Source organism: Bemisia tabaci, chromosome 8 (genome assembly GCF_918797505.1).
Source record: "Bemisia tabaci chromosome 8, PGI_BMITA_v3".
Classification (NCBI taxonomy): Eukaryota; Metazoa; Arthropoda; class Insecta; order Hemiptera; family Aleyrodidae; genus Bemisia; species Bemisia tabaci.
In genome coordinates this window covers 26,140,844-26,166,833 of record NC_092800.1, presented here as the reverse complement: position 1 = coordinate 26,166,833, position 25,990 = coordinate 26,140,844, and the positions used below count along the sequence as shown (strand labels likewise).

At 39.3% G+C, this 25,990-nt stretch overlaps 2 protein-coding genes across 2 annotated transcripts; both read right to left on the bottom strand.

Moving 5' to 3' along the window:
- Nucleotides 1–2,850: 2,850 nt before the first annotated feature.
- LOC109035452 (neuroligin-1) lies at nucleotides 2,851–5,427 on the bottom strand. Its single transcript, XM_019049094.2, has one exon. It carries the CDS (start codon nucleotides 3,484–3,486, stop codon nucleotides 3,013–3,015), a length of 474 nt encoding a protein of 157 aa, XP_018904639.2. The 5' UTR covers nucleotides 3,487–5,427; the 3' UTR covers nucleotides 2,851–3,012.
- Nucleotides 5,428–9,804: 4,377 nt separating this feature from the next.
- Nucleotides 9,805–24,556, bottom strand: LOC109035485 (HEAT repeat-containing protein 3). The gene is made up of 10 exons (XM_019049142.2): nucleotides 24,174–24,556; nucleotides 22,477–22,649; nucleotides 21,616–21,697; nucleotides 20,660–20,754; nucleotides 19,792–19,901; nucleotides 16,131–16,268; nucleotides 14,464–14,712; nucleotides 12,936–13,525; nucleotides 11,630–11,806; nucleotides 9,805–10,180 (listed from the first exon to the last, which is right to left on the bottom strand). Exons 1-10 carry the CDS (start codon nucleotides 24,312–24,314, stop codon nucleotides 10,061–10,063), a joined length of 1,875 nt encoding a protein of 624 aa, XP_018904687.2. The 5' UTR covers nucleotides 24,315–24,556; the 3' UTR covers nucleotides 9,805–10,060.
- Between the last annotated feature and the right edge of the window lie 1,434 nt (nucleotides 24,557–25,990).

Below are 25,990 nucleotides of genomic sequence, written 5' to 3'. Positions count from 1 at the left end.
CGGCAGAATGGTAGTTGCATCCAGGCGTTTTCATCAAAGTCGTAAACGTTGACTGACAACTTAATATCTGATTCCTGTTGCCGGCTGTCGTAAATGAAACGCTACGGCATTCTCCTGAGTTCATTCGAAGAACTAAGGTGCAAAAATTGTCGAGAAAAATTCTACCGACGCAAAGCAGCAGAGACAACCGGATTAAATGGACGTATTTCTGCCAAACGGAACTATGTGCATTATGACGTGAGCCCTGTTACGCTTGTATCCTTATGGGTCTCAGGGCTCATGTCTTGATGCACATAGTTCCGTTTGGCAGAAATGCGACCAAATAACTACTCTACTGTAAAATTCCGCAGGAAACTCGTCAGTGTGACGATCGTATTATAAAACCCACCCCCGCCAAGCATGCCAAAAAAACAAGACGTTCGAAGGCAATCGCGCTGGAGAGCGCTTATCTCGGTGGCAGAAGGAAGTAATATACTGCCGTGCTAAGGAAAAACGCCGTAAGAGCCTCCAGATGTTGCCATGTCTCCTTCAATACAAAACAAATTCAGCGTGAAAATGGTGAATATTTTTCCTCGAAAATTCCAGACGATTTTGCTCGCAATTCAATGTAAAAGATCTGAAAATTTTAAGGAAAAATAATCATAACTTTCCTCAAAAATAAACATTTTATGGGTGGAAATTTGGCAACTCTCGGATGTTAATACGGCGTTCTTCCTTAGCACGGCAGTGTATTTGTTCATACTTTTTCAGTCAAAGGAAACATAAGAGAAAACCATAAAAAAATCTCCCCGGCGAAAGATCGAACCTCGACCCCTGCATGGCCGGACGCGGAGTGCTCGTCCACGCTACGTGATCCCCTCCCCCCCCCCCCCAAATCAGCTGTCATTTGGGCTTAAGACGGAAAGCTACATGCAATGGTGGAACTTTTACATCGGTTTTTTTTTTTTCTAACGTCGAAAAAATTATTTGAAATTGTAACGAAATAAATCTGGTGCCTACTAGGTGAAAAAAATTCACTAAAAACTTCGACAAAAAAAATTTGATGAGTATTTTGGGAAAAAATAATGCATGAAACGTAATTCCGGAACGTCGAAACAAAGCAGTGTTACAGTTCTGAGCGGTCTCAAAGCTCGGGAATCAATCGCAACAGAGACAGGTTGGGTTAAGTTAGGTCACGCAACTAAACAAACTCCCCGGATATGCTGGAAGTATCACTCGAATTGAAGGCGCCCCAATACTCAATTTCTACACACTATTTCTGCAACTTCGATCAATAGAACTTCCTACGCTCTTTATCTCTTTCAGTACACTATTGATAGCCATGCTGTGAAGTAAACCTGCTGTTTTCCTCTTTTATTAGTCCTCACACGTATGAAAACAGCCTGCACCGACAAGAAAGTAGCAACCTTAAGAAAGTTTAACCGCATCTCCTTCTTCCGGCTTAGCAGAATCAGATGGCGTTAAGCAAATCAATCATATCCACATTGAGATTTGTGAAAAATGACCCACGCCGTGCAATAGTAAAATAATTGGTAACATATCGTCACCTTCCGGCCAAAGTATCTCAAGCGCCATGCGACGTTTCAAAATTTCCGCCGCCATTTCATTTTTTCACTGAGAAATTGTTGGTTGAATCTGTTTGAAAATTTCACTGAATTTTATCGGCAGCAAAACGATTGGAGTTTCGTCTCCATATCGTAGCCGTACACTAAAGTACTGTCACCGAAAATTATCCTATCCAAAAATATAGGATTATTGTTAGAACGTTCAAGCAGCTAAAGGGAAATTGACATTTGGTTGGATTTTCGTTCAACGGAAAACAATCAAGGGGCAAGTGTGCCTGAAACTCGATGCGTGTCTACATATTCTATCAAAATTGTATGTACAGAGCCTTCAGAAATATAACTCTGTTCAACAAGCTCGAAACGACCATTTTCGAGCACTTTCGCCCGCACTTCTTCCACGTGACAAATGTCAGTTGCCGTTGAGGGTCGATTCCCATGCTCCTCATCTTTGACGAACTCCTGACCAGTTTTGAATCGTTTAACCCATTCAGAACAAAGGGAACATCTCATACAATGATCATGGTAAAATTTACTTTAGCAAATACCAAAAGTTTCGGTACAAGATATACCGAGTTTAAAACAAAATTTAATGTTGAATCTTTGCTCTATCAGTGATCGCATGATGAAAATCGAAAAACGCACCTGACTTACTCGTATTCAAGATGACACAGAATAAACACTGATCAAAATAAACAAAATCTGTGAAGGTAGCGTTCTTAAGTATATTTCCAGCTATAAGAAAAGCTCAAGAAAACCTAATTCGGACGCATTGTGGGCTAGTTATGACCAAAATCCGGTTTCTAATCTAACAGACCTCGTAGGAGGTAGGTAACAGACTAACTAACGACAACCCACTAGAGACCCTTTAGTCAGTCCACCATTTTCTCCCTTAATCTGTTAGAGCCCCTCATTTCAACCAATGTGCTCGCTGCAATCTCCCTACGTCGGCTTTCTCTATTTCTTTGTCTATCAATTTCAATAATCAGCCCGCAGGTATACCTACACTGAAAAAAAAGGATTGCTAATTCACCGATTTAGGGTGGAGCAAAATTTGCTTCACTTCGTAAAGCTTTCTTATCTGTGCACGGTGTTGAATCAAGGGAACGACTAGCACGAATTGCTACACCGATTTGCTACATCTGCGCGCCTTCATGCAGTTAATCTTGCATCGAGTGGCTTGGAAGTATAACTGCATTTTTTGGTATTGGTACTTTGCGAACAGTAAAAAGAGCTCAATAGTTAGGCTGAAATAGCGGAATTTACGGAAAAATAGCGAAATTTACGGAAGAATGACTGAAAGGTAACAGACGTAGCTTTTCAGAGAGCAAAATCACCTACACGCGTGTGTGTAAGTTAGCTGAAATTTGTGTAGCGATTTTACCTGCATGGTTTGCACGTTCGTTTTTTAGCTACAACATGCCATGAAATACCCGCGTGCACGGCAATTTCAGCAATATTTTTTTTCAGTGTAGCGCTTTAGAAAAGAACGGAACGAACCTTGTGCGGGTGCGTAGATGTTGAGGTAGAGACAATCCTCGCTCTGGTTCTGCAGGTGCGGGAGAATCCGCTTGAGGTAATCCAGGCGGCCCTTGGGCATGGTCCTGAGGGCCTGCGTCTCGTTGGAGATGTCCGGCAGGTCCTGGACGCAGACGGGGCTGAACTTGTCGGCCACCTTGACCCCGGACCACAGCGCCCCGGTCACCGGCGGCATGAAGCGGAGGCTCCCGGTCGGCGGCGAGGCGTACGGGATGCCCCGGAACACCTCGACCGAGTCCAGGTACCGGTTGTCCAGACTCACCATCACCCCGCTCACGTCGCCGTGCTTGGTCCGCACCACCCGCGTCGCCGTCAGCTGAGCCAGCGCACCCACCACGCTCAGCACCATCACCAACAGCTCCATCGCGACCAACGATGACGTCATCGATCACCCCATCGCGTCTGGCCCCGTTGGCCCGGCTCCCGGATCCGCACTTCCTGCCAAGCCACGCTTCCGCCCCATTCGTAAACGCACTCGAAGACTTTTCGGGATCTAATCAAAATTCGATGCAGTTAGACGAGGATTCGATGAAACTCGCCAAGGTTTGAAAAACACCAAACTGTAGTCGATGAGCCATTTCACATCTAAATAGCCCCGATTTTTTTCAGGGATAATTGTTGGCACACCGATGTAAGATATCTATTGACAGCACTTGAAGACTTTTTGGGATCTAATCAAAATTCGATGCAGTTAGACGAGGATTTGATGAAACTCGCCAAAGTTTGAAAAACACCGAACTGGAGTCGATGAGCCATTTCACATCTAAATAGCCCCGATTTTTTTCAGGGATAATTGTTGGCACACCGATGTAAGATATCTATTGATAGCACTTGAAGACTTTTCGGGATCTAATCAAAATTCGATGCAGTTAGACGAGGATTTGATGAAACTCGCCGAAGTTTGAAAAACACCGAACTGGAGTCGATGAGCCATTTCACATCTGAATAGCCCCGATTTTTTTCAACAGATATTTAGGGATAATTGTTGGCCCACCGATATAAGATATCTATTGATAGCACTTGAAGACTTTTTGGGATCTAATCAAAATTCGATGCAGTTAGACGAGGATTCGATGAAACTCGCCAAAGTTTGAAAAACACCAAACTGGAGTCGATGAGCCATTTCACTTCTAAAGAGCCTCGGTTTCTTTTTTTTAAAAAAAAATAATACAAAAAAAATAGTGTATTTCCGAAGGAAACACACAAAAATTGTTGGACTACGGCCAACTATAAAATATCCATTAGACGCACGTAGACGCTGGTTTGCCGGATAATATCAAACTCCATGACTTTGAATACACATTATACGGAAGTCATGAGCCATTGTACTTAATGACTATGCCACGTTCCTGTGCTTTTCACTGCCGTTGAATTAGCCTTCGCAGTGGTGATTCGCACGGACGACGATGGAAATTGAAGGATTCGCGTCCCTTCACGACACTTCACGCTACGCTGCGATTATTTTCTCGTCTTTTCCGTGCGCACTCATTCCCGCACAAGTTCAACAATAATTGGCCGATTCGCGCTTCGGAGAGGCATATCGCTACCAAAAAATTAGCAGTCAAGCTTTTGATTGAGCTCTGGTTAACTGAGTATCCATTTTCATACCGATTTCCACCGACGTGATGCACTGGTGCAGATTATTACAAATTATCACATATTGAATACATGCCTCGCGTTGAGAAACCCCGTAAGATATTGCTCACTAAAAATAACTGCGGGACGGTATTTTACACGCAAAATTTGTTCGACCGACGCTGGAAATTATCGTGGCCTTAACTATACGGCCGGTGGCTCGAGCTGATACGAAGAAGACTTCGGGTACCATGCTGTCATCGGAGTAGGTAAGTATCACTAATTTCGGACACTCGGAAAAAGATGAGAACAAATGAAGGAGAATGAAGAGTGGTATCAATTCCAATTAAACTTGCATTCTCACTCACAAACCTAACAAAAGCACAAGCAAATTATTTTGCTTGAAGATCCAATCGACAGACTTAATCCACTGGTCCGGTTTTGGTAAAACGCGATGATGTGGGTATCCTCGCACTTGGAACCGATACTCGGGAGAATTGGTAAAATATCCGGGAGGATAGAAGAGAAGAATTAGCAATCGTACTGCGCGTAGACAATGATACGAATCGCGAGAACTGAGAATTTATTACCGTAGTACAACTGTAAACTTATGAAAACGAAGGAACACACTCACACAACACCACCTTGCGAGAATGAATCGCGATTTTTCGGTTGAGTCGGCGTGAAACGAAATCGGAACCGCGACGTATTTGGCCGGCGAGCGAGGCACGGACCTCTGACAGGCTGGGCACTGCAAGCGCAACTGACGGCTCGGGGCATGAACTTGAGAGGAGGACCGCACCGCGACCGGCACGACCACCCGCGCAAGCTCACCCCTCCCATCTACCCCACCCTCGTGTGCGTATACAGGGTGATCCAGGGTTGAACGGCCAGACTGCAGGAACCGAAACACCCCCGCTTTAAATTGAGATTTCGAGTTTATTTTTTTAAAGATCATTTGGACCGCGCTTAGCAGAAAGGAACCAAGCCATATCAGCTATTCCGCCGTGCTAAGGAAGAACGCTGTATGAGGCTTTAGGCATTGCCAAATTTCCTTTGATAAAACACGAATGTCCTGGTAAGCATATAAATATTTTCCTCCCAATTTTTCAGATACTTTTGCCAGCAATTTCACCTGAAGTTCCTAAAAATTTCAAGGAAAAATATTAATAACTTTCCTCAGAAATGAACATTTTATCGAAGGAAATTTGGCAACTCTCGAATGTTCATACGGCGTTCTTCCTTAGCACGGCAGGATTGCCAAATGTAACTGAGCGATCAATTTTTTTTATAAGAGGACGTTTGTGCGGATTCCTTTGAAAATTTTAGGGAATTTTCTTCGTACCACGCAGAAAATTCACTGAAATTTTCGCAAATATCCGCACGACCGTTTTCGTGTAATAAATTACATTCCCGAGTTAAATTTGGCGATAGCTGATGTGGCTTGGTTCCTTTCTGCTTAACGCGGTCCATTCATGAATTCAGGGCAACGAAATCCTGCCAAATCGAGGATTGAGGAAATAATACATGAGATGAGGAGATGCGATCTGCCGGAGGAACTCTGGCAGGATCTCTACCAGTGGCGGTCGGGTATCACAGAGCGCACAGAAGCGCTATAAGAGTGACTCGTTGGTTAGTTGCGAATTCAGGGCATAAAAGAATGGTAAGTACAAATTTTCATGAGATTTGGTTCACAACCGTTGCCAAAATTCAGGGAAAACGATGGATTTTCCGAAATTTTGGGGAGGGGACTTGGCTCCGACTCGGGGCACTTTTGGAAAAAACTTTTTCACTTTAAACAACACAAAAGTCTTATTTCAATCCATAGAACACGCTCCTGCAGTCTGGCCGTTTAACCTAGATCACCCTGTATACATATACAGGGTCTTCGAAAAATCCGGCTCTTCCGTGCTAAATTTTGAAGGGTCCCACCTAGACGAAAGTACGAAACTTCGGAGATACCCCTAGGTTAATAAGGCCTATTTTCCGACTTATCAGAAATGTGGGGAGAGGCGCCCTCGGGGCCTGGGACCCTGGGTAGACCCTAATTCAAAAATTCTAAATGCCGATCCTCCTTTTTTCAATACGCACTCATTGAAACGAACGTAAAAATGGAGGAATTTTGGCACTGACTGAAAGTCTGCCTATCATCGTCTCAAAATGGCTGCCAATCAAAGTTTTGCACCTAATAACTTTCTTGGACTACCTTTATGAATTAGTGAAGGATAGAAACCTGCAATTTGCACTAAAAATCTTAACTCTCTAGTCTCTTTCTGCGGCCCGATTATTGAAATTATGTCAGCTAGACACGACAAGACATGACCCGTATCTTAACCATGCAATATATCGCAATTCGATGTCTTGTCAGACTGCTTTAAAGTTTCAATAATCAGCCTGCAGATGTTGTATATCACTCAATGTGGTGCCAAATAATTTTGACCCCCCCCCCCCCCCACAACCTAAAATGAATTTCCTTCTTGAACCATATTGGAGTGATGAGGGATTCCCGATAGAATAAAAAGGGAAGATTTTAGCGTTAACAGGACGTTCCTATCCGCCATCAAATCAAAATAGTGGCCCAATAAAATGGAAATTTTCAAAACTTTAACTGGCCGCCGTTTTGAAACGGCAATATCCTTGGACTTCTGATCTACTAGCCAAAATTCCTGTATTTTTACGGTCTTTCCAATGGTGTATTAAAATGGAGAGATTTATATTTGAAATTTCGAGTTTAGGTCCACCTTGGTGTTCGGAGACGCCGACCTAAAATTTTTGGTTAGCCATAAAATAGATCATAGTAACACTGAAGTTTCGCATTTCTACGTCTCACCGTTCAAAGGGTGTTCAAACAAAGCAGTGTTACAGTTCTGAGCGGTCTCAAAGCTCGGGAATCGATCACAGCAGTCAGGTTGGGTTAAGTTAGGTCACGCAACTAAACAAACTTCCCGGATATGCTGGAAGTATCACTCGAATTGAAGGCGCCCCAATCCTCAATTTGTACACACTATTTCTGCAACTTCGATCAACAGAACTTTCTACGCTGAGTCTGGTGCCTACTAAGTGACAAAAATTCACTAAAAACTTCGGCAAAAAAAATTTGATGAGTTTTTTGGGAAAAAATAATGCATGAAAAGTAATTCCGGAACGTCGAAACATGGTAGTGTTACAGTTCTGAGCGGTCTCAAAGCTCGGGAATCAATCGCAACAGAGTCAGATTGGGTTAAGTTAGGTCACGCAACTAAACAAACTTCCCGGATATGCTGGAAGTATCACTCGAATTGAAGGCGCCCCAATCCTCAATTTGTACACACTATTTCTGCAACTTCGATCAATAGAACTTTCTACGCGCTTTATCTCTTTCAGTACACTATTGATAGCCATGCTGTGAAGTAAACCTGCTGTTTTCCTCTTTTTTAAGTCCTCACACGTAGGAAAACAGCCTGCACCAACAAGACAGTAGCAACCCTAGTAACAACGACTCGTTAAAAGCGTTCCTCCGTTGCTTATAAGCTGTTATACAGGGTCTTCAAACAGTCCGGCTCCCTCTGCTACCCTTTGAACGGTGGGACCTAGAAACGCCTTATGGTCCTCGGGGATCTTTTGCACGTGGGTCATTTTTCAAAAATCTCAATGTGGATATGATTGATAAGCTTACCGCCACCCTATTCTGCTATGCCGAAAGAAGGAGATGCGGCTGAATTTTTTTAAGGTCTCCTTCAATTCAGTGATCATGCAATTTGAGTTACCTTACAGTGGGCCTTCCGTCGCAAATTTTTGTTAGAGCAAAAATAAGAGTTGTTCCTATCAGTAAATGTCTCAAAAATCACGCTGAGCGCATTGGCAAAGTTTGAAATGCACTCCTAACTTTGCGATCTACGTTTTTTTGAGCTACCCGCTTCAAAAACGATACTACGGCACAGGTGAACATTTCTCTAGAGGAGTCGTTCCTTTCAACCCTTTCGCAACAGTTATAGGTACCCGACGCTCGACGCTTCCGCACGCAAATCGCAATCGGGGGTACAAGGTCGACCAGAGCGGATCATTGCGAAGAAATCGTGAATGTAAATACGCTGGGTTGTTCACAAATGGTTATAATATCGTCCAGGCACATGTGATTGGTGTCGGCCAAGTTGAATATTGTGTAGTATCCTAGTGCACAGGGTTTTGATAGAGCGACACCTCTAACGAAATGCTCATCTGTGCCGTAGTATCGTTTTTGATGCGAGAAGCTCAAAAAACGCAAAATTCTTACACAGATTGTGGACTGGGAGTGAATTTCAAACTTTGCCAATGCGCTCATCGTGATTTTTGAGACATTTACTGATAGAAACAACTCTTATTTTTGCTCTAGCAAAAGTTTGCAACAGGCCCATTGTATCGTGTAGTGCAGTACATAAGCTCAGCACTCCATTCAACATCATACACATCAAAAGCTTGTGCTCAAAATCTCAGTGTATCAAGGCACAATCCAAAATGTTCAGTAAAAAAATTGTAGGTACCAAGTCATGGAAGTACACATTAATACCTCTAAAGCCCAAACCAGGTGGTGAAACTTGATTGCAGTTCGTCAAAGTGCCCTCTTTCATCAAACTAGTTTTAGTTGAGTTAAATCTGGTTTATTGAACTAGTTTAGCAAGAACGTCCGTTGTCCAATAACGGGTTTTATAATTGCAGTGGTTTCTTTTGCCCCACGACACTGAAGAATAAAATCGATTTCTTTTGTGAACGTTTATTTATACTTCACGGATTATTGAAAAATTGTTTTAGATTCCTAACGTCTTAACCATCTTGCGTCTTTAAGTTTCAAAGAAATCGTCCCCTCAAATTCTGAAACACCGTATTGGACATCAGACGTTTTCGCAATCGTCGATTCAATTCTACCCCCCACTTTGAGCTGCTCCTAGGGGTAGAATATACCTAATTCCAATCTAATATGTTTTCATACGAAAGTTTCATGTATCAGAGCTTGTACTCCATGCCTACTTCAAGAATGACACTTTTGGGATTACAAAACTTTTCTTGGTTACAAAAATCAAACTGCTTATTTTATTCACTCAGAGTTTCAGATATGATATCACACACAATTACTGGAAGGATCATTAATATTGGATAAGAAAACTCAGCAGAAAACTTTTGAAGAACATGATAAATATATTTATTAAATATATTTAAAATATGAACAAAAAAGAAAAATAAAACAACATAATCTTAATACATCAGACTTTCGCCACTCTATGATAGTCAAGTCACAAAATAAGACCTAAAATAAATCAGCTAAAAAAATAAATAGAGACATTGGAGGACTCATGATCTTTTTTCTTGTCCGAGAAATTCTATTTTATAAAAATAAATTTCAATCTGGGACGTGGACCATTATAGAGGATTCAACATCCGTTGAGTTTGTTAATACGTTTTCCTTTATACTTGATAAACCTCCCTAAATTGGACTGGACTGTTGAGACAAGTGGCAGGTGATCTCCCAGCTTTCCTTTCTGCGATCGAATCTAGATTTGGAGCAATACAAAGATCTTAGATGAGATGAAAACAGACGATTTGAGAAAAGTCTATGCCAAATAAGTTTACGCATTTTTAGACTGTGACACAGAAGATCCATCATCTTCATTCTTGCATTTACTTTCAAAGCTAAATTGACATCACATGATCATCTAGCGCAGTCTAAGAGTTCGAAAACTTATTTAACAAGGACTTTAAGAGGAGAGTATCATGGTGGAAGGAGTGACATTTTCAAACAAAAATAGGAAAATCGGTAATTTTAAGTAAAACTTTTCTCAGAGTATACTAAATGAAAAAGGATTATACAAAATACCAAGAGATTCTACACTGGCTAAGTTTCAATCTTATTTTTTTGTGAAAAGTACCGAAGTTCCACACTGCTCTGTAGTTTTAAAGTGTGGCCTTTTACAAAGCAAACGCAAATTATGCTAGGGAAACTGACAATACGATGGACTTTTGGCAGCGGTTTGCCGGCATCTCTAGAAGAGAACATGTCCATAATCAAACAATTCACCAGGTGATGAAGGGTAAAAGTATCACCGAGCACCATGTCATGCCTAGGTAATTAGCAAGGTACGGGCATGTGCCAAGAGTGGCAGAGGAGAGGTTGCCCAAACGAGTTTTGGATTAGATGGATAAGACCACACAAGTTCATAAAAAATAATCAGGTAGACTGGCCTCATTCCACCCAAAAAAAAAGGGGAGAGCAAGGCTAAAATACATATTAGAGGGCTTGGGAAGTTTCCCATTGTGACAACTCTAAAACTAGTTTTGGTCGAAACTCTGGCTACTTTCATGTATTGTTCTTATTTAACATGTAAATCAACCTAAAGGGCTCTCTTTCAAAAATGTCACTGAAATTCAATATTGGAATTCCCGGACTTTTCAGAGTTTTCCTGATCAATTTTATATAATTTCTTTGACTCTTGAGAAAATAAAAAATGGAAATTAATAGCTTTTAGATTTTCCAATCCAGCTAGAATAAAAACCGAGGCTATGAGGTGCAGCACATAAAAATTTACAAAAAAAAAAAAAAAAAAGGAAAACAAGTTTTTTTCGGAAAAGGCAATTTCCCCCAAAGTGGGAGTTATTTTCTTCTACTTCTTTGAGTTCCCTCCGTTTCCTCTGACTATAGCCACCCTGCCTTTTTCACAAACTTATTTTCATTCCTTAGTTTTGAATTTAGGTTTGAAAATGAGATTCTTCAGGAATTGATTCACAACTGCAGTGAGTCTCCAGATGTGCTGGATTAAAATAAGGTGATAAAAATTGGCAGCAAAACCATTATTTCAGCTAATTATGATACCTCGGTTTACCAGATTTACCCAAATCTTTGGAGAAAAATAGTCAGGTTCCCACAATCAAACAGCCAAATTGTTTAGTTTATACTGAGCATATTAACAGCAGTTTTCAATAGCGTAAGAATAATAAAAATTTACCATAGTTTTCAGGACTGGCGCTCCTATTTGCAATCGTTGTACTAGATTTATTCTGGCAGCAGACGCATCTGTCTCGTCCTCGGCATAAAGATCCATTAGAGCATCTACAGCTTCAGCAATGATCCACACTTCCTTACTACTGTTGCACATTTCTAGCAAGAATGTACCAACAGCATCCTGTTGAAAAAATACAGTCATAAATCACTAAGATCACTATTTGAACAGAGCAAAACTAGTCTGTTTCAAAAATAACTTGTCTCCCATAAGGTGCTTGCATTTTTTTCTGATATGCAATGGAATAAAGAGAAAATACAGGTAAAATTACTTTGGTTTCTTCTATTGATTTTCATAATCGTTGCAAACTATATAAATTCCTATTGTTTCCACTCTTCCCAAAATAGGTTTTGGGCCTTTGTAGCGATGTACAAAACTTGAGAATAATTCGTGCAAGAGTTCTCAAACAGACTGCCTAAATAGCCAACAATCTAGTCAGTAGAAGTCTAATAATACTCGTGGACAATATTTGTTTCTTTTCTAGTGAATATATTGCAAGCGGGGTATTATTTGTTAGAGAATTTTGAATTGGTGAGGAGGTTCAGTGGGTAAATTAATCTAGAATCCCTAAAATTCAAACACCCGCTGCATGATTTGTTGCGAACAATGTTTAGATGCGAAAGAAAATTAAGAGACGAAGCTACGAAAAGTTAATCATGGTGTCTCAGAGACTCAGCAGGAAAAAAATTCCTAGATTTTTCAAGAGTTTTCTGCACCAAAATAATCGATCACATCCACAATTTGTAAACATAGAACTGAAAATTAAATGTTTTTGGCATTGATTTCACGGCAAAAGGCAGAAACATACGAATATCTTTTCTTCAGATATGAATCATTCAATTAAATAATGTTCCTGACTTTCTAGACCTGTAGACATCATTTTATTAATAGATAGCTATTTTTGCTTTTATGAGCATTTCGTATTAGCCCTCGTGTTAAATATAAACGAGGTATCCTTTACATTATCACAACAGGATAATTAATGAAAGAGGGCGATTCTTTAATGTAGCATACTAATTAAAAGAAAAGAAAGGAGGTCAGTAGCTGCTGCAAGGATACCTAAAGAGGGAGAGGGAGGTTAAGTCTTACAGGATCTGATAGTCTTAATTGGTAGCCAATTTATAGTTATTTCATCAAGTGAAATTGAAACCAAGTGCAATCCAAGCAACACCTACGGTGAGATGGAGGAGTATTTTTTGTGTGACATCTTTAACTAAGAATAAAACTGAATTATCAACAGAATTCAACTCACCAGGACACTTTCTTGTTCTGAATTGATAAAGAAAGTTCCGAACGTCCCAATATTTCTGATAAGAATGGCACGAATAGAATCATAAGGACATTTTTTCGTTGCGCTAAATAAAATTTCTAGGTCACTCTGGTCAAGTTTGATACTGCTTGAGTATTTTTCTGCCGCTAACTTGAGGATGATTGCTCGCATTGCAGAGGAGGCCGCTTCTAGAAATTCTTCTCCTTGAACTTCGAAAGACTTGAGGACCTCTTGGCTGATTGACGTCCACAATTCAAATAGTTTGTCTGCACCTCCGAGACACTGCACATCCAGCCCACTGACTAAGTTATGGAAACAGAAGAGAGAACGTGTCTGGAGCAGTTTGAATTTCACCAATAATCGTTGAGAATCTTTGTTGGATGATAAAATGCCACAAACATTTTCTGCAGGTGGTTCGAGTTTACTGAGCAATCTTGGCACAAGTTCAACACTGGACACAGCTTCTTGAACGATTGTTGGAAAACTGACACATGGCGTAAAAATTTCACCCGCTTCTGAAACGTCGCTATCTGAAAATGAATCTTCACCGTCTTCTTCCATGGATTCTTCATCTGAAATGAAATGAAAAAACGAAGAGAAAATGAGGCAGATGACGTGACATTGAGGAAAGGGGTTACTCAATACGTAAACTTGGATAATATGTTGACGATAGAGGCCACTTTTGGCAAAAAATAACCATGGGACAGGTCGTGGGGCCATGGAAATAGGTAATCAGTAGTTAAGGCATCCCTGGATAAAGTTTCGGTTGATTTTTTGTCTGGAGTAAAGAACCTTGTGATTGCTTCAAATACAATTGACTGACTTGTTTTTGAGACATTTTGCACAATCATGAGGCAAGATTTTTAGATTTCTTTTAGTTATCTAGTTCCTTGACTTTTATTGTGCTTTTCTGACTCCAAAATTTCCCATTTCCCTTCCATTCCCTGGCCATCGATCAAAACTTCCATCTATATTTTCCTTTTCTTAATTACGTGGACTTCTGCTCAACTATGGATGTGATCTCCACTTCTACATATCCCAAGTAAAGAGAGATAAACGATAGTTGTACACACTTTCTTGAATGGTACTAGTTGGAGTTGCTAATGGTCCAGTTACACGATCAAATTGAGCCATCAAATTGAAGCTCTGATTGGTGGAAAAAGACCTGACCTGAGGTGAGGATGCGACAAATGAGAGGCCCAATTTGATGGCTCAATTTGATCGTGTAACTGGACCTTAAGACAACTCACTACTCCCAAACTTCCCTGACTGTTCTTAAAAATTGTCTGACTTCCCAGGACAGATGACTGGGTAACTCACATACCATGTGACAATTTTATCTTTTTCAAACTTTCAAACCCCATCTCCTATGGGGAAAACTCAAATAAAATATCTGTAGTCAAATTAGCGAAGAAAATTTTGAGAAGAGGTCTGGGAGTATAACTTAAATTCTAAAAACCAAAGAATCCAATATGCTTAAATCAAATACAAATTTTATCTGATGTCTTACCTTCACAAGTAAAAATGTTAGTGAGTACTTCAATAGCGACTAACTGTGCGTCTAAAATGTTTTCAACTGAGTTGATTTTGGTACATTCTTCAGAGGATGAATTTCCCTCCACAGGAATTTCACTGGTCAACTCATGGACAAGGGATCGTACATCAGTCACCAATGTTGTTGACAGTAGAGAAAGAATATGCACAACTAATTCTGTTTGACTGCCTGATTTTTCTTTCAGAACAATATTGTACATCAGACCTAAAATAGGAAATTAAAAAATTAAATAGGGTCAATTTTAGGTCAAGGAAGAATTCCATGAGTAGACATTAAAATTGTCAGATCATTTTGTCGCTTCGCTGATATAAGGGCATAACCAGTGTTCTAAACTCACAGGCGCCAACGCGCCTTAAACATCAGCCATGGCTCCTAAAAAATGATGGCTCTGCGCCAACGTGGCCCCTAAAAATTGCTCCCTAAAATCTGAATTTTCATGTTAGGTAATTATTCGAAATTTTCAGCACTAAAAGTGAAGGCTTTTTCTATTCTTCACGATTTCATCCTTAGTGCTTTTGTCTTCCCCAAGTTACAGGTACTAGTTCTGTTACGAAAACATCTTGCGTCTAACTTTTCACAAAATGAGCCAGAATATATAGGCAAAAAGTCAATTTGGATCCTAAAAAATCTTCAATGGCGCCTAAAAATCAGGCTTGATGCGCCAAATGGCTCCTAAAACTCAGAGGTGAGTTTCGAACACTGGGCGTGACTGCAAATTAAGATGAGCCCGGAGAAGCATTGAATTATATGAACTATACAGGGTTCATTGCAGATTGTAGTTCCGTCCTTTTGCAAGGAAGTCAACGATTTCAATGCTGAGTCAAAAAGTCTGTGGAAAAGTCTCAAAGGCCGAACTTAGATTTAAAAAGATGAAGATGAAAGAATCTACATAGATTGAAAAACGAAAAATGAAGTGCTTTTCGAACATCATTTCAGCATTTAACTGGAATAAATGACAAGACAACATGGTATCAAGACTGATCCGATATCTATTTTGTAAAAACAGTGATCCGCATTTCATTTTTTCCTGTAATTTTTTATTTATTATTTTTTTATTTTCCAGTTAAAAATGTGGTTGTGATGCATTACAAGATCCCGGTTTTCTACATTTTTCATTTTCTACAGCTTCTTCTCAAATTAATTTGCCATTGAATGACCCAATATACTTACAACCTCCTCATTTAGTACCTAAAAATCCAATTTTAAGAAAAATAGGGCACACTTTTCAGTCCGCAGCACATTGTCAAAATTTTATGTTCGTCTCTTGGACGAGACAAGGCAGAGGAAAAATGGTTTTACACATAAGACTGGTCTTTGACGTCGTTTAGGTAACTGAGAAAGTCACTTATTGGGTCAAATAATCGCTATTCATCTGCCAGCATAAAGGTACACTTAGCTAGTCCATTATTCAGGTTAATAAGGAGCTTCCTCTGCCCCGTCAACCGAACAACATAGTCAACCAATCATATAGCTTCATTTTACCTTAGTCATATCTTGTCTACCAGACAAACACAAATTTCAACTATTGGCCTGAAGGAGTGAATTTGAAATGGTGCAAAGATAAGATAAAACCCTGTGATAAAGGCAAAATTTATGATGGTAAAGAAATGGAAATTACTTGCCTGCAGCAAGAGTTCGTAAGAGAATTGATGCCGGCTCTTCACTTTTGATGTTGATCAAGCCTTTAATGACACCAACTTCATTCTCCAAAATATTGAGGGCATTTTGATTTTCTTCTGAAGCGGTGAGAAGGCACTGAGCTGCAATTTAATGAATTCAATTAGATTGAGATAACTAACATGTGTTCAAAAGGACAATTGCATTACAAATTTTCTTCATAAAAATTCTAAGAATATATGTAGATTTGACTGAGTATTCAAAAAGCTGAGCAAATCCTTTATTAGAGAGGATCGACTTATGTGTGCGACCAAATATCATATACCGTATCAAGGTTGCTAAGATTATGAAATTTGTTGGCAATTTAATTTGGGGCAAAATATGTCTTCTTTCATGCAGTTTCTAGTGGAGGGATGAAATCAGGATTTGGCAATGAAGATATGTTTCATTCAATACAGAGGTAGATCACTGTATCAAATACAACATTTTCTTAGTAGCCGATCCTCTTTCTACTCCTCCAAATTATGTAGGTTTTTCTGTCAAAATTGATTCTCCAGACTCATGCGCAGAGGTACATATTGCCTTTCTCTTGACTAAAAAGTCAAATTCTGCCGAGATTTTTCACTTTATCGATGCGATACATTACAAGCCATTTTAACTACATCAAGAATCCAGGATGAATCACTTCAACTAGGATAACTTTAGCATTAATAACTTTGACTTTAAAATCTTTAACTTAGCATTAAATTATACTGAAATTTGGTTAAATCATATTGAAATTTGGTTAAATTATACTGAAATTTGGTTAAAGAAAAAAGAAACAGAAAGGTACTAACACTAGGTTTCGTGTGGAGGCAAGAAAAAGGGCAGGGACAAGATTGGCTCGAGGGCATGAGAGTAGATCTAGAAGGATGGGAACACAACAAGAGAAATGCTCCAAAGTTAAAAGCAACACTTTCTTGACACAACTTCTTCTGGATCTCAACTCTTTACGACTTCTTAAACTTCTACTTGACTCCTTCAATTTGGCAATTTTCTTTGACTTCTACTTCTTGCAACATGTATTCACAATTACAATTCAATTACACAGCACTTGACTTCTTTTTCTCGTTTTTACCAAAGCAAATTTCACTGAAAAAAGTAGTTGAGCTTAACGTAACTCTTTCTGCAGTTAGAACTACAAGCCACTTACTCTCCGCACCACTCAGCTGAAGGATTTCATGCAAATTTCATTGAAGCCATTGAAAGGTACAGTGATGGCATCAAACTGCGGGCTCAAAAAAATTGGGGAAAAGCATAGAGGGCTAAAAAGGGCCAGAGCTAAAAAAAAAAAAAAAAAAAAAAAAACAGCAAACCGGTCTCAAACAGAGCACACATAAGAAATTCAACTCCCAGGGTTCCAACTTCTAGGTAAAATTTTAGGAGCCATCTTGGCTAGATGTAGGGGTGTTCAAACGAATTCTTGCCGGAACACTATCGATATCGTCTCTTATTGAAACTGGCGGCAGTACCAACAGTGGCGATGATATCGACAACAGCCGGCCTTATCGGATTTTTGAGAACCCGCACTCAATGCATTGTTGCCCCGTGTGTCGGTTTATCAGATTGCCTGGGGCGGCGGCGCGTAAAATTGATGTACAAATGGCAACAACTTATTTTCTCCAGCTCCGAAAACTCTGATCGCTATCGGCAAGAGCGCTCTTATCGTAACTTTGTCTTAACGGAACTGTTTCGGTAGCTTACAGATAACCGATAGAACAGCCCTAGCTAGATGGCCAATTTATAGGAGCCATTCTAATTGTTTAAAAACGACTTTTTGCATACGTATTAATACCATCATGGAGCAAGCAGTGAAATTGGTCACCCAACTGACTTCGACTGATTTTTGTTCCTGTCTCTAGCTCTGCCAGAGCTTTGAGTAGTGCACTTTTGCTGCTTTGGGGAATAACAGTAGAAAGCATCTTATTTTTAGGCACCATGGTTATCCAGTACTTCCGAGTTCTCAGATGTATTTTTCACTAGGCACCCAATGAGTTGGAATGCTGCCAACTCTCTTTGATGAAATTGTGCACCCCATTCCATATTTTGGTAGGAGAAATGAAGCAATTTTTAGTTAAAATTCCTCATTTCCCTCATCCAACAAGTGCAGGGTGTCTACTGAGGTCCACAAAAATAAAATAAGTACTTTTGAAGTACTTTTTAGGTACTTAAGGAAAAATTTGAGTGCCTCGCTTTGGAGAAAAATTAAGTACTTTTTAAGTACCTTTTCGCGACGTATCGCAATTCTTCGATTTTGGCACTGCCGCGCGCATTACTTCGGCTATTCCCGTGGCCTTTTCGGCTGTTTCCGTCAAATCGAGGGAAATGCCTTGTTCCGCTCCTCTACAACAACCGCGTTCTTACAGGCTGACATTGTACTATACGCCTGATGGCCAACGCAGAGAGGGTTTCATAACTATAAAGCGATCGAACTGAACGCGTAGCGAAAAATGCGAAAAATTACGGACCCTCAGCGAGATTTACGTACTTTTAAGGTACTTACAGACTGACCTTTAAAAATGCGTACTTTTTCCGGACTTTACGGACTGGTAGACACCCTTAAGTGCAACTCTCACATATTTGACATCAAATTTCTAAGTTCAGGGACTTTCAAATGCATCTAAAGCTTTCCTAATAAATAGAGTGGTCTCAAGGACTGAAAAATCAGAGGAAGAAATAAGAGATATTCAAAGAATTTTTAGGGCAACATAAACTATACCCTGTACATTTTAGGCAGCTGATATATTAGACCATGAATGTTATTATGGTGCCTTGCCAGGACGTTTGCGGCGCTATTACGATGATTTGCTAACTAGAGAACTAGACTGCATGAAAGTTGCTTGCGTCTTGGTTGCTAGTCAAATTTTGGTGCAGTTTTCATACAAGCTCAACAGTTTAAGGCAGAAAATTTGGAGGCTGCACTGCTAAGTTAATGAGTTCAACTAGACTGGAAATTTGTTTGCAGTTGCCTCCTTAATTGTTGGCATCAATTGACATGTCTCTCTTAAAAAAATGGTGCTTAAATGTAATGTTTTCCTTTTATCATGGGACATTAGTTTCAATTGAATTTTCACAATAGCTAGAATAACATCACTGATATGGGGTGCTTGCCATTGATCAGCAGTTTAAACCAATAGAGAGGAACGTGTGTTGAGGTGTTCGCAATAAACGCCTTACTATCTGATTCTTTACCTTAGTTTCAAAGGAGAAAATATCAATAACCGATTATCCAAGTTTCGCTGCTGAGTATAATCTTTGTTAGATGTTACAGGGGCCACCTTCATGCTTAGTTTTCCATCAAAATAAAACTGTTTCAGGAATAAAATTGAAAAGTCAAGTAAATGATATTATTTCCTGGTTTGAACTCTCTCTAGACCCACTAATTTGACTTTTCACTGTTGGGAGTGGTCAGTGGTCACTCAGTAAGGAGGTAGAAAACCTCACCTGGGAACTAAATACATGCTGGAATTGTATCGAATAAAACTCAGCAAAGCAAAAGATTAGTGAATCAGGCATGCACAGCAAGATCATTTCCGCTTATTTTTCTCAAAAAATTTCAAAGCTCCTGAAATACCTAGTTGTGAATGCTATGATGAAAAAACGAACGAATAAAAATGAGGCACTCACCAACAGAGATAACTAGTTCTGGTCGATAATCGTTGGGATTTAAAAACCGTGTTAGAATGGCTAGCAACTTTTCTGAATTGAAATACTTAACTGCTACACTGCTACTTTCACTGCAAAAAAAGAGGGATTAAGGGAGAATTAAAAAAATGAATTATTCCTGTTTTCAAAAGGGCATAGAATGCTTATTTTATGACTTTTAGTGAGTACATATACACATAGCAATGCCGTTTTCTTTTGACCTACCACAAACAGCCACTACTCTAAAAATGTTAGTAGGTACATAAAAGGAAAAAATACATTCTAAACGACTGCATGCATCTCTTAAAAGTACAGTGAAGTTGGCTTGAAATGAACTTGATGGATATTGAGATATGCTCTGGTTTATCTGCAATTTCATTAGATGTGATCTCGGCAATCGAAACAGGATAAAAACCTTCTTTTTGCCTTTCTCTTCCCATTGAGACAACTCAAAATCACTGAGCACCTCTCGTATCTTGTATGTCTGTATTTAAGGAACTTTCAGTTAATATTTCATATAAATGAGTTTGTGCTTTGATCAACAGGTACTTTCTTATTACCTGATAAAATAGATTTTTTCAAAAAATCGAAAATAATTTGTCCTAGTTTCCTCAAAATTATTTGATGTTGTTACACATACACATTTTCTGTTTTCTTGCAGTAGTATTACTTAAACTTAACAAATGAGTCAAGGCAAAGACTAGCAGTGAGTTCAGCAGTTTCAAAACCGAGATTAAGGCCTGTAATAGAGGCACTGAATGTGCTTACAAAATAGTGCCCTCCAATTAAATCTAGCTTTAATTTATACAGATTTTTAGGCTAAATCAAATTATAAGGGGCATAATCTCACCACAAATTCCATAGAAGATTTATGACATGGTTGAAAGTATCAGAATTTTCGGAAACTTTTTGGTCTTTCTTCTCAGGTTTCACATCTTCTGCAAACTATTATAGAAAAAAATTAAAATTTAACAAAATACTGCCTAGGAGACCAGGAAAATGAAATGAAAATGAGAAATGAAAAATTCCTGCATTAATGCTGACAAAGATCAAATTTCGCCAAAACAAGGAAGAGAAGGTGCTTTTCTGACCTATAGGGCATGGTTCCACTTAAACAATAATCCTACTGCCAAAAATAATGATGCTAATGACAAAGAAAAATCATGGAGTGAGGTTGACAAATTATTGCCTATTAAGGCATGAAAACACTGTGTGTTACTTTGAATAGAGTACAGTCTCAACAGCAGGGAGAAGGCTGAAATTCGAGAAAAATATACGTCCCATTAAACCGGGATTTTAGGCCCTTAGATTTGAGAGTCGTAGCTGGTAGCATTTTAATTAAGACCCTAGAACATGAAGAAACACCCATTTTAGTTGAGCTGGTTGTGCATTAAAAGGATTGCAGGTACTCAAAGTTTTCTCAATTATTACAGAAATAAAACAAGTCTGCAAAGAAAACAATTTTACAAATGCAGGGGATTTTTTGAGTAATCTCAATTCAATTTTTAGGGCTGAGTTTAAAAATGACATTAGTTTAAGCCCTTTGCCCATCAACTTTTTGCAAAATTGAGAGCTTTTTAAAAACAGGTACTTTTGGGAAAATTCAAAAGTTCACGTTGTGTGCTATACGGAAAACTCAACTGATCCAGGGCTATGTATGAGGAGAAGAAATGACATGTACTGAGCAATTACAATGGTCACCTGGATGAGAATTTTTTAGATCATATGCTACTAATTGATACAGTTATTTATAGAAATTCAAGGAGGAAAAATCCCTCAGTCAATGAATGAATAAATGGCACATACCTTATGAATGAAAGCCACAACTGGGGTCATTATGTCCTGTTCAATGAGAGCATCACATATGTCGCCATGATCACTTAGAATTCTGAAAGAGAAAAAAACAAAATATGTTTGAGGCATACAGACTCTATTACTTAACAACCTGTAAATGCTTAGTGAAAATATTTGACTTTTACCAAACGTCAAAGATCCTTTTACAGTGAAATCTGGTTAAGTCGAATTGTCGAGGGATAGAGAGAAATTTTCATCTAGGCGACTTTCCATCTCATCTAGTTTACCACTAAGGACAAAATAAGCTTGAAAATTTGAGGTAAGCGATTTTAAGTACCTCAATAGGATTTTCTTTAAGTAACTTTTAAAAAAATTTCAATTATCGATTGAATTTTTTAAGTAAATTTTCAAATTCTGCTTCTATCTTATCAACAAATCATGGAAGGACATCCAAAATCACAGATTTGGAAACTCTTACTTCTTTGAAAATGAAGATATCGACGGTGTAAGTCGGCAATCACATAACTCGTTTGCAGTGTCTGAAAATCTCTGCCTCTAAGTATGGTTTTTCTTTAAAGGAGAACAAATTGACATCATTCCTTGGAGTTTTTGTAGAGTTTTCTTCGAACAGAGAAGAAAAATCACGGTAGTTTTAAAGAATTGCCGTTGAGTAGTTTTCCGTTTAAGAAATGAGGTATGATAGGAAGTTTGCGACGTCGCAAACCGAGTTATGTGATTGCCGACTTACACCGTCAATATGTCATCAAAAACCCTTTTTTTGGGAAGTTTTTTCTCTTAGCTAATACGATGATAGGTTTAATCTATTCTTGCCAAGGATAATTCAAGTGATGCAGGACTTATAAAGATACGTACCTCAAGGTTGCAGCTGCAACATTTCTTAGAGAAGGATGAGAGTCCACAAGACATGGAGCTATCAACTTAGTGATTTTGGTTTCAATAATTTCTTTCAATATTCCCGGCTCATCTAAAACATTTGATAATATCTGAAGTCCACAAATTTTATCAGAGGAGCTCGGCAGCTGCAACTAAAACCAAGAAAAGATTAGCATTCAGAGGTTCATAGTTGATGAAAATTTTGGGGGCAGCGTCAGCTTGGAAATCGAATACTGTCCAAATACCTAAGTACTATGGAGTCTAAGATAGAAACTGAAACTACTCGATACAAATGCGTTTACGCACTTTCAAAGCGCAACAGAAGAATAGCTGTCTCCAGTTTAGCATTAAAAATAAGTTCAAGAGTCAAGACAGAGGATCTTCAGTCACACACTCCAAGAGCATGAATTGAATTGGTGTAGGCTTTAGTGATTCTTCTAGAATGAATCCATTACAATAGACTGATTTAGTGGCTTTGTCATGGTTCAATTGTAAACAAACACAAAACCTTAGTTCTGATTTGCGCCTTTCGCACCAAGATGGTAAAATGGATCCAGGTGTTTCTTCCATAAAAATTGTCTATGTTTAATGAGTCCTTAATTTATTTATGGCCTGTCAATGACATAATTTTGAAAATTTAACACAATTAACTCACACAGAATTAATTGTAAATAGGGTTAAGTATGTTTTCTGGTTTAAACCACTGATTTTGATATTATACTGAATGACTTAGTCACTGAGTCCCTCTACTCTACCTACAGCGTCAATTAACTGTTGACAGGGTGAGCCTGAATGTCTCTTGTTTTCAATCTGCAAGTTTTGGATAGCCTCCACGCAGTCAATACTTAACATTTTTGGGCTAGTCAAATGATGCGGAATTCACTCCTCTAACTTGTGGTATATTTATAGATTTTTCATTTTCCCTCCTTGAAGACCATTTTTCACAACTACTTCCTCCATGAAGTATAAGGGTAAGAGGCAGATTCCCTAACCCAGCTTCTAACATCCAGCTCCAAAGATTGCAAACTAACGTAATAGAAAATTGAAGGACTCCGTTACAAATTTCTTCAGCAGTTCAATGATTGGGACGGTCAAGAGCTATGCAAGCTCCGCCCCTCTTTGAAAATTGAAATTCTTCAACATTTGATGTAGGAATAGAACAACTTATTAAAACAAAGACAAAGTATCTGGCTAATCGACAGTGGCTAGTTGAAAAAGATACTCTTGCTGAGAGGCAGACACCAATCTGTTGAACCGTAGATGCTGACGGAAAATATGTCAATAAGAGCTGCTTTAGATGTTGGTGTACAACTGGTAGCAATAACTTCTCAGCTTAGAATCCACACTAAATAAGTATACACACACTTTGAGAGTACAACAAGGACAATCCATCATCTTGATTCTAGTGATCACTTACGGTAGTGTACTGAAGACAGCTGATCTTCTGTGGCACTCTAGAAGTGCGTTTAAACATATTTGGCGTGAACTCTAGAGAAATGAATTGAGGCACTCGAAAACCTATCGGCAAAAGATTCAAGTTGGGCTTCAACAAGTAAAATAGCTAGATACTTGAACAGAGCAGAAGTAAAGAAGCGGGAACATGTGGAATGATTGTTAATTCTGGTTACTCGGCTGACTCCGAGCAAACTTCGATGAAAACTACCAAAAAGACTTACTTTAGATTCGACATTTTCAATGACAGTCTTAAAGTTCGTTGGAGTAGTTTCGGTGCTTTCATATCCCAATTCAGCTACACGCCTTGAAATTGCAGCATGCCTCGGTGCTTTGAAACGATTTCTATTCTTGTGCTTCCCCATCACTCGACTACTTATCGAAAGTCCCTGCGAAGTTATACGAACACAGTGCTTGATATCAATGCAAACGGAGTGGTACAGCGAAACTTCTGACAAAGTTTACGACCCACGAGGGATTCACGATTCAATATAATTAAACTAAATAAAACTAGTGCGACGATTATCAGAATGGACCACGTGAATCACTGACAAGATATCATGCTCATGTTCTAACCTAACCTAACTTATTCAGACACATGACTCATCGAAGGTCGGACAGCCGTCGCATTACCTCTGATTGGTTGGCGGTTCCGGCGAGTGTCTGCGATCCGCTTAGGTATGCTTTGCTGCATCGTAACGAAATGAAGGCGTTCTCAATCGATGGCTTATTGTTTGAACCAATTAAACCAGGATTATCATGAATGAGTTTTAATGTAGGCAAACGCCTTTGGTAAAAAATTATCTTAGTCCAAACGCTGTTTTGTCGTCCCTCTCTCTCGCACTCATTGATCAAATGCGGCATTATTCGGCCCTTTAAAAGAACACATAGCGCACACACACTCTCGCAAAAAGTACAGCCTCGGTCTCGTATTTCGGTACGCGGTGGTGGAGTGGATTCATGGCGGCAAGACCACTTGGGTTCTTTTTTATGAGAGCCCCCGAAAGCACGGCCGTAAATGGAGAGAAAGGCTAAAGTTATCTTGGTCCATCCATCCATACGCTGTTTTACCGCCAGGCCAGGGGCACTAGGATGCTTCGGCACCCCCGAAATTCTGATCAGTGACCGAGGGGGCGCCGCAAGGATTCCTCTAGGGGCCTCCAAAACTTGAAACACCCACATATAAGAGGACTTTAGGTAGGTTGGGGGGTCCTCGCAGGAGAGGGGCCCCTGAAGACATATCCGCACCCCTAAAAGTAGTTTCGGGCCACACTGACACTGGCTCTGGCTGAAGTTTGCAACAGGCCCATTGTGAGTCTGTTAAACTACGATATTTTGAGACCTATGGAAAATGTATGAATTTCAATCCGAAAAAGTTAACTCTCTGTAGCATGAATTAATTTTGGATCACGGATTTTGAAATAGAAATTTTTTTCTGAAAGATCTTGGAAAAAAAAGAGTTCCAAATTTTTTTGGGGGGCTCCCCCCCCCCCCCCCCCCACACACAGTGATAGTTACATATATGCGGGTCCATGCAAGTTCGATTAAAAAAATAAAAGAGAAGTTACGCATATCGACGGTGAAAGTCGGCAATCACATAACTCGGTTTGCGACGTCGCAGACTTCCTGTCATACTTTATTTTTTAAATGGAAAACTACTCAACGGCAATTCTTTAAAACTGTCATGATTTTTCTTCTCAATGCGAAGAAAATTCTGCAAAAACTTCAAGAAATAATATCAATTTGTTCTCCTTTAAAAATATGACGTAGAGGCGGAGATTTTCAGACACCGCAAACGAGTTATGTGATTGCTGACTTTCACCGTCGATATATGCAGGTCCATGCAACTTGGATTAAAAAAATAAAAAGAGAAGTTACGCATATGTGATTCTATGCAACTTTGGTGAAGACCCTAAAAAAGAGATGTTACATGAAAAACATACATGAGTACATTTCATTGAGAAAAAAGAAAATATTAGTCTTAGCAGAGATTAGATATTAGGAGAACACTGTTTTTGCCAGCATAGATCAAATTATAGGT

Bases quoted from the DNA above. Each gene is read 5' to 3' on its own strand.
- LOC109035452 (XM_019049094.2), bottom strand. From the start codon at position 3,486: ATGACGTCATCGTTGGTCGCGATGGAGCTGTTGGTGATGGTGCTGAGC.
- LOC109035485 (XM_019049142.2), bottom strand. From the start codon at position 24,314: ATGGGGAAGCACAAGAATAGAAATCGTTTCAAAGCACCGAGGCATGCT. The intron at 21,698-22,476 runs GTACGTATCTTT...TTTCTCTTTCAG, and splicing joins GTTGCAGCTGCAACCTTGAG to AATTCTAAGTGATCATGGCG. The intron at 13,526-14,463 runs GTAAGACATCAG...ATTTCATTTCAG, and splicing joins TAACATTTTTACTTGTGAAG to ATGAAGAATCCATGGAAGAA.